Genomic DNA, 9304 nt, shown 5'->3' with positions numbered 1-9304 from the left:
TGATACATACTACCGTAGGCTGAATGTCTGTGTCTCCCCAGATTTGTATGTTGAAACCTAATCCCCAATTTGTTGGTATTTGTAAGTGGGGCCTTTGGGAGGTGATTAGGTCATGGTGGTGGAGCTCTCACAAATGGGATTAGTGCCCTTATAAAAGAGACCTTGGAAAGCCCCCTTGCCCCTCTGCCACGTGAGGACACAGTGAGAAGACGGCAGTCTACAAAATCAGGAAATGGGCTCTCACCAGACATCAAATTTGCCGGCGCTTTGATCCTGGACTTGCTAGCCTCCAGAACTAGAAATAAATAGAATAGAAATAAATTTCTATTGTTTTTACAAGCCACCCAGGCTATGGTATTTTGTTATAGCAGCCCGAACGTACTAAGACATGCACCAAGAACTATGGCTCGTTAAAAATGAAGAAGGTTCAAATACAGTGTAGTTAAAATGGTGAAGTCATTTTTATTTCAGTACTTGACAAAATATCCCATAAAATTCAAAACTTCTACCATTATACAAAAATAAGTCTCTACAAGTGATATTATCTGTCTTCATCACCAGTAGCAAATATATTAGGCAGAAACATATAACTTCAGTAGCCTTATAAGAAAAGTGCAGGACACCTCAAGCTACACATTCAACAGTAACATAATGCCAAAAGTTTAATCTTTTCACCCATTTGATAAATACACGACGTTTATAATTTAATCATTTAAATTAGCATTCCACAAATATACATGTAATTTAATGATTATTGTGCATGAATACATACACAATGCTTATATATACAAATTCCAGTTTGTTTTCATGTGCTGGCAAGGGATTTGTATACAATCATAAGCTGTGTTTGGATTGGTCCCATTGAATACCCACAATACAAAAGCACAAAAGAACCACTGATTTACAAAAGGGAATTTGTTTAAAATCACTTCGATTCATGATGTTTCAAAGGATTATCTTCTCATGCCAGCATGAAACTGAGTTGAACCTATAAGACAGGAACAGGATAGTTCAATGATTTCAAATTAGATTGTGACTTAGACTGGTTCATGATGGGCAGAAGATTATTACCCATCATTTTTTTAAAAATGCTTTGTTTTTCATCTAAAAAAGTCTTATTCAGACCTGAACTGATTTTTTAAAAGGGATTTTTAATACATATTTAAAAGTCACTGTGGCTGGCTGCATGGCATGCTAAGTGAGATTAATGTTAAGATTCTCTGTAAAGTGCCCTGCAGGTTGAATGTTCTATACCTCTTGAAATATCTTTTGGTCTTCAAAATCTGGGTCTTGTAAAATTTAGATGCTCAAACCAACAAAGCCCAGCTACGATAATAAAAGTTTCCTACAACTACAAGTTTCTTGGATTAGGTGATTTCTTGTATGAAGAGATAAACTACTAACTTAAATAACTGGTTATTAGTCCTATCTATTTTGTGGGAATAGTAGGAAAAAAGGGTCTCTAATAATAGTAACATATATATATATATATATATATATATATATATATATATATATATATATATAGACTTACAGCTCATTAAATTAAAATGATTCAAAACCTTTGAATCAGGAGTGAACTGAAGAGAGACAGGAAAAGAGGGTTTTCTCACAATAAACAAGGAAGGGAATCCACTTCTACTAATAAATTTTTTTGCGTGTGTTTCTGAGCAGAGAAAAATAAAACGTCATTCTTACAGTCTTCTGAATGGGATGGGTTCCTTGGATCATATGTAAGAGTACAAGGTCCTAGTAGAGATAATGGCTGCAGTAAGTGCTTAAAGTACGTGCGTCCTCCTCTCATCTCGCTATCCCTTATTTGCATGCCTCACGATGTATTACTTAGGAACAAGTTCTCTAGCAGACTGTGTAAGCTTCAGAGTACTTTGCACATTGGTGCTCGTCGTGCATTTCACCTAATCAATCTTTTCAACGGGACAAGCAGGAATTTTTGGGGGCTGAGAATGGGATCCAGGGTGATAAATCATGTTTTGTCTTAAATTCCTAAAGTCTAGCCTGGTAACTCAGGCACTGAACTGTAAGATTTGATTATCCTAATGAGGAAGGTCAAGGAATTTCAGAAAGAGAAAGCGTTCTGGGTCTATCAAGCACTATGGTGCTGCCAATACTTGGTTAACCTGAGGGTACCTGACTGTACAGTTCCAAGTCGTCTCTGCAGTGCCTCTAGCCGAGTGATATAATCTGTCAGGGCTCTGTCAGGATCATAATTCTGAAGCTGAGAACATGCTAAGGAACCAGGATTTAAATCAGCTGGAGGACCTGGGTACCTATGAGATTAAAAATACGAACATGAATCCCAATTATCCAGAAACAATACAAGTAACTCAGCCTACCACCATCCTACCCTCAAAAGGTAGACGACTTGTACACTGCTCAATCTATATCCCCCATACTACTGAGTCTGAGTCATGTGTAAAGGAAAAAACTCTTTGATAAATTCAAAGCAGCTACTAAGTCATCAAAAGAATGTCCAGTACACTGCCTATTGCAGAGGCCATCAATAAAGGCTACATATGTATAAATGCATCTTGTCCTGCAAACTTTAGACGTGTTTTCATAATTCCAGACTCTCAATTTTAGTTAATACCTTTCTCAATGTCTAGCCGCAGCATATATACTAAATAACACTTGATCAGCTCTGTTTCCTATACCCTTGGAAACCAGTTACAAATTCAAAAACTGTTTTTGATTCTGAGCTTTAGATTATGTAAATAATACATAACTAAAGACACATTTAGCTATTTCAATGCAAAGAAGTCAAAGCCCTAACACTGTCCTTCATTCTCTGTTAAGTATTAGTACAGATTTCATCAAATTCTTACCTATTTTGAAATGGTAAAGGAGACCTTGGATAGTCCAGATCTGATCTTGAGCGATACGTACTATGTCTTGGTTCTCCATATAGCTCCAGCCCACCAGAAGAATGATAAAATGGGTCAGTCTTTTCGGCACCTAAAGTAATCCAAAATGTACCTTTGTAAAGAAAAAAAATACCAAGCCCTTGAAAAATTTCTACAAAATAGATAAGGGTTCAAAAGACTTACTATATACTGTACTACACCACTATCTCCTATTTATAGTCACTTTCAATTATTCTTGCTACAAGAGAGAAACAACAGTACAGCTTGTTTTATTTACCTTTGGATATCAGTATTTCCGATAATCTGGAACTATACCTCTAAGAAAATAAACTATTTGATTTTTTTAAAGACCGCTTCTTAGTTTTAACTAGAGGTGAAGTGAGGGGTCTGTGTGTGGTTTGACAGAAAAGGCAATGTGGATAAAAAATATTAGATGAATACAGCCAAGTCCTTTTTTTTTTTTTTAAACATCTTTATTGAAGTATAATTGCCTTACAATGGTGTGTTAGCTTCTGCTTTATAACAAAGTGAATCAGTTATACAATATGTTCCCATTTCTCTTCCCTCTTGCATCTCCCTCCCTCCCACCCTCCCCATCCCACCCCTCTAGGTGGTCACAAAGCACTGAGCTGATCTCCCTGTGCTATGCGGCTGCTTCCCACTAGCTATCTATTTTACATTTGGTAGTGTATATATGTCCATGACACTCTCTTACCCTGTCACATCTCACCCCACCCCCTCCCCATATCCTCAAGTCCATTCTCTAGTAGGTCTGTGTCTTTATTCCCGTCTTGCCACTAGGTTCTTCATGGCCTTTTTTTTTTCTCCTTAGATTCCGTATATATGTGTTAGCATACTGTATTTGTTTTTCTCTTTCTGATTTACTTCACTCTGTATGACAGATTCTAACTCCATCCACCTCATTACAAATACCTCCATTTCATTTCTTTTTATGGCTGAGTAATATTCCATTGTATATATGTGCCACATCTTCTTTATCCATTCATCTGTCGATGGACATTTAGGTTGCTTCCATGTCCTGGCTATTGTAAATAGAGCTGCAATGAACATTTTGGTACATGACTCTTTTTGACCTATGGTTTTCTCAGGGTATATGCCCAGTAGTGGGATTGCTGGGTCGTATGGTAGTTCTATTTGTAGTTTTTTAAGGAACCTCCATACTGTTTTCCATAGTGGCTGTATCAATTTACATTCCCACCAACAGTGCAAGAGTGTTCCCTTTCCTCCACACCCTCTCCAGCATTTATTGTTTCTAGATTTTTGGATGATGGCCATTCTGACCGGTGTGAGATGATATCTCATTGTAGTTTTGATTTGCATTTCTCTAATGATTAATGATGTTGAGCATTCTTTCATGTGTCTGTAGGCCATCTGTATATCTTCTTTGGAGAAATGTCTATTTAGGTCTTCTGCCCATTTTTGGATTGGGTTGTTCGTTTTTTTGTTATTGAACTGCATGAGCTGCTTGTAAATCTTGGAGATTAATCCTTTGTCAGTTGCTTCATTTGCAAATATTTTCTCCCATTCTGAGGGTTGTCTTTTGGTCTTGTTTATGGTTTCCTTTGCTGTGCAAAAGCTTTTAAGTTTCATTAGGTCCCATTTGTTTATTTGTGTTCTTATTTCCATTTCTCTGGGAGCTGGGTCAAAAAGAATCTTGCTGTGATGTATGTCATAGAGTGTTCTGCCTATGTTTTCCTCTAAGAGTTTGATAGTGTCTGCCCTTACACTTAGGTCTTTAATCCATTTTGAGTTTATTTTTGTGCATGGTGTCAGGGAGTGTTCTAATTTCATACTTTTACATGTACCTGTCCAATTTTCCCAGCACCACTTATTGAAGAGGCTGTCTTTCCTCCACTGTATATGCTTGCCTCCTTTATCAAAGATAAGGTGACCATATGTGTGTGGGTTTATCTCTTGGCTTTCTATCCTGTTCCATTGATCTATATTTCTGTTTTTGTGCCAGTACCAAACTGTCTTGATTACTGAAGCTTTGTAATATAGTCTGAAGTCAGGGAGCCTGATTCCCCCAGCTCCATTTTTCGTTCTCAAGATTGCTTTGGCTATTTGGGGTCCTTTTTTTTTTTTAAAGAAATTCACGTTCTTTTATTTATTTATTTATGACTGTGTTGAGTCTTCGTTTCTGTGCGAGGGCTTTCTCCAGTTGCGGCGAGTGGGGACCACTCTTCATCGCGGTGCGCGGGCCTCTCACTGTCTTGGCCTCTCTTGTTGCGGAGCACAGGCTCCAGACGCGCAGGCTCAGTAATTGTGGCTCACGGGCCCAGTTGCTCCGCGGCATGTGGGATCTTCCCAGACCGGGGCTCGAACCCATGTCCCCTGCATTGGCAGGCAGATTCTCAACCACTGCGCCACCAGGGAAGCCCCGGGGTCTTTTGTGTTTCCATACAAATTGTGAAATTTTTTGTTCTAGTTCTGTGAAAAATGCCAGTGGTAGTTTGATAGGGATTGCATTGAATCTGTAGATTGCTTTGGGTAGTAGAGTCATTTTCACAATGTTGATTCTTCCAATCCAGGAACATGGTATATCTCTCCATCTATTTGTATCTTCTTTAATTTCTTTCATCAGTGTCTTATAATTTTCTGCATACAGGTCTTTTGTCTCCTTAGGTAGGTTTATTCCTAGATATTTTATTCTTTTTGTTGCAATGGTAAACGGGAGTGTTTTCTTAATTTCACTTTCAGATTTTTCGTCATTAGTGTATAGAAATGCAAGAGATTTCTGTGCATTAATTTTGTATCCTGCTACTTTACCAAATTCATTGATTAGCTCTAGGAGTTTTCTGGTAGCATCTTTAGGATTCTCTATGTATAGTATCATGTCATCTGCAAATAGTGACAGCTTTACTTCTTCTTTTCCGATTTGGATTCCTTTTATTTCTTTGTCTTCTCTGATTGCTGTGGCTAACACTTCCAAAACTATGTTGAATAATAGTGGTGAGAGTGGGCAACCTGGTCTTGTTCCTGATCTTAGTGGAAATGGTTTCAGTTTTTCACCATTGAGGACAATGTTGGCTGTGGGTTTGTCATATATGGCCTTTATTATGTTGAGGAAAGTTCCCTCTATGCCTACTTTCTGCAGGGCTTTTATCATAAATGGGTGTTGAATTTTGTCGAAAGCTTTCTCTGCATCTATTGAGACGATCATATGGTTTTTCTCCTTCAATTTGTTAATATGGTGTATCACATTGATTGATTTGCGTATATTGAAGAATCCTTGCATTCCTGGGATAAACCCCACTTGATCATGGTGTATGATCCTTTTAATGTGCTGTTGGATTCTGTTTGCTAGTATTTTGTTGAGGATTTTTGCATCTATGTTCATCAGTGATATTGGCCTGTAGTTTTCTTTCTTTGTGACATCTTTGTCTGGTTTTGGTATCAGGGTGATGGTGGCCTCGTAGAATGAGTTGGGGAGTGTTCCTCCCTCTGCAATATCTTGGAAGAGTCTGAGAAGGATAGGTGTTAGCTCTTCTCTAAATGTTTGATAGAATTCGCCTGTGAAGCCATCTGGTCCTGGGCTTTTGTTTGTTGGAAGGTTTTTAATCACAGTTTCAATTTCAGTGCTTGTGATTGGTCTGTTCATATTTTCTATTTCTTCCTGGTTCAGTCTCGGCAGTTTGTGCATTTCTAAGAATCTGTCCATTTCTTCCAGGTTGTCCATTTTATTGGCATAGAGTTGCTTGTAGTAATCTCTCAAGATCTTTTGTATTTCTGCAGTGTCAGTGGTTACTTCTCCTTTTTCATTTCTAATTCTATTGATTTGAGTCTTCTCCCTTTTTCTCTTGATGAGTCTGGCTAATGGTTTATCAATTTTGTTTATCTTCTCAAAGAACCAGCTTTTAGTTTCATTGATTATTGCTATTGTTTCCTTCATTTCTTTTTCATTTATTTCTGACCTAATCTTTATGATTTCTTTCCTTCTGCTCAGCCAAGTCCTTTTATCACTCTATTATATTGGCTTTTACTGGAAAAAACTTGAAACCAAAATATGCTAACTTACAACACAGAATTAATTATGGTGCAAATTTCAGCTGTTTCGGTATAAGGATGCGTATTTCAAAAACACTCTGCTTAGAGTACCACATATATTTTCCTCTTTCTCTGTGTAAAACATATAAAGGTGGTTTACTATACATATCAGATATGCTGTGTGTCTGTAATTCTGTGTGCTTCCCAGCTTTTGACCTCATCCTTTTTGCCTGAAATGTTGAAGCCCTAACGTTTCAGTGTAGAGAGAAGGAATTTTAACTGTTACATCACCTATTGGTAAACAGAAACCTGTTTGAATATTGCTAAATTATGAAAATTTCAAATCAAAACTTTCATATACTAGAGTAACAGCAATCCTATCTTGAACGAGAGCCTTAAATGCAGTTGTGAAGAGTGGGCTCTGGAGCCAGACTGTCAGGGTTCGATGCTGACTCTACCACTTCCTACTGGGTAATTTGGGACAAATGATAAATGCTTTCCATGCCTCAGTTTTTCGTCTGTAAAGTAAAAAGAATAGTAACTGTACTTACATCATAGGCTTATGAGAATACACGGAAAAAAGCAGGGCCTAGTGTGAACTAAGTGCTCCATAAAAATCAGCTCTTACTACTCTTTAGAACAGCAAGGTCCCCAGCTTTGTTAGTTATAAGGGCTTTGTCTTTGGAGAACACAGGTCCCAGAACACATTATTTGGAAGGTATTACACATGCAGTAATTTTAGAGCATCATCAACAGAAGAAAAAATTCTATTTTGACTTCACCTGGATTCAGTCCAAAGCCATCCCTGTTAATATTGATGGAACCAGAACTTGTGACTCGATGCCACCGTCGGACCAAAAATTTCATTCTAAAAAAGATCCCAAGAAAAAATTTCACAGAACATCTATAGTGTAAAGAGTATAAACATACACTTACAACAGAATACGTTTAAATATGAATGCAGAACAAATTTCAATATAATCACATGACTGCCTAATCTAAGATTATGCAAATGTCCCCTGGTTTGTGGCAAAATTGACTGGAACAGAAGAACAGGGCTTCCCGTGAGGCACCAGAGGTCTCTTCTTTTGCCAGTACCAGGTTCTGGCTTTAGAGGTACATGGGACATAAAGAGACGAAGAGCAAAAGCAGAAAAGGTTAATTGGATGGGCAAAGAAAGGGTGAGAAGAAATGAAAAGAAGAAGAAAGAATGGAGACTAAAGGGCAGATGAGATGGAAAGAGAACAGAAAGACCCTTAAATTGGCAGTAAGAAAGAGCAGGGAAAACGGAAAAGGAGTGAGGCCATGTAATCAGGGATGAAAAACAGTGCTGGCTTCAAAAGGAACAGGGGAGGCTGTGTCACAGCTCAGCTGTAGCGAGTTGTTGCCTGCCCTGTCCTAGCCCAAAGAGATTTCTGGAGCACCAGGTTTGACTTCTTAATCCAACTATTTTCAAGGCTCAGTTTTAGGAGGGTCAAAATACAATAAACATATAAGAGGTCAAGAAAAAGAGGGTGAAAAAGTGAAGTCCTTCAATGGCAGCTGGCTTTCATGGAGCCTTCCCGAATTCTTGAAGTCGAAATTAATAGCTAACTCCTGTGATCTGTCATTTAGTGTCTCCTAAATTATGTGCATATTGGTATGCCCCACTAGAAAGTGAGCTGCCTTCAGGGATTTAGGCAGGGATTATGTCTTTTATCAATGCATCTCCCAGCACTTAACCCTGTACAAGCTGTATAAGGTGATGAAGGGAATGAAAGATGACAAAGGAAAAGGAAAAGATGAGGAAGGAGAGCTCTTTGCTTTCTCCAACCTTCTAATTCTTGTGCTACTGCCAAGAAAAGACAGAACCAAAAAGGATGCCATTTGGCAAGGAGTCTGGAAGACACCATCCGCAGACTGTAAGCCCCTGGCAGTATGGAGGCTGGTCTAGAAGGGCAGTGAGGAGCTGAAAGCCAGCAGATGCTACTCAGCACACAAAAACATAAATTACACCTCTTATTCTGCCTTTGTGATCTTTTGAGGTACTTGTAAATAACCCGAATACAACAGAATTGGGTAATACTTAAAAAAAAAATTTCCTTTGAGACTGTCTGGCTCCTACAGAAGTAAAAGGGAGAGGAAGCATGGAGAAGGTATCTAGGTGTCTGGGTATATACCAGTTAGCACCAGAGTTCCTAGATTGGAACTACCAGAAAAGGAGTGACAACAAAAGCAACAGCACAGTCCAATGCAGAGTCAGGCCAGGGCTTTCTATAGCTGGGCTGTGAGAGTGGGTTATTTTAGTAATGAAGAAAATGAATGTGTGTCAGCCTAAGTAACTTTTCAAAAAACATTTTTCTCTCTTATGATCTCTTTTATTTATATGTCTGAACTAGTTCATGGACTTATTCAGATTTAAAAAAAAAAAAGAG

General features: G+C 38.2%; 1 protein-coding gene across 14 annotated transcripts in view; it reads right to left on the bottom strand.

Moving 5' to 3' along the window:
- Positions 1-442: 442 nt before the first annotated feature.
- AKAP9 (A-kinase anchoring protein 9) overlaps positions 443-9304 on the bottom strand; it is a 153911-nt gene continuing 145049 nt past the window's right edge. For 10 of the 14 annotated variants that reach the window (XM_057549558.1, XM_057549565.1, XM_057549571.1 and 7 more), the window contains 4 exons: positions 7673-7758; positions 2844-2994; positions 2149-2288; positions 443-988 (listed from right to left, as the gene is read on the bottom strand). In XM_057549558.1, coding sequence (XP_057405541.1) covers positions 954-988; positions 2149-2288; positions 2844-2994; positions 7673-7758 — 412 coding nt within the window. In that variant the 3' untranslated portion in view covers positions 443-953. Of the gene's footprint in view, positions 989-1551; positions 2289-2843; positions 2995-7672; positions 7759-9304 lie in introns of those variants that run through there. The other 4 variants (XM_057549563.1, XM_057549567.1, XM_057549568.1 and 1 more) reach the window with 2 other exon arrangements.

Source organism: Balaenoptera acutorostrata, chromosome 7 (assembly GCF_949987535.1).
Source record: "Balaenoptera acutorostrata chromosome 7, mBalAcu1.1, whole genome shotgun sequence".
NCBI lineage: Eukaryota > Metazoa > Chordata > Mammalia > Artiodactyla > Balaenopteridae > Balaenoptera > Balaenoptera acutorostrata.
This window is presented reverse-complemented; position numbering and strand designations above follow the sequence as displayed.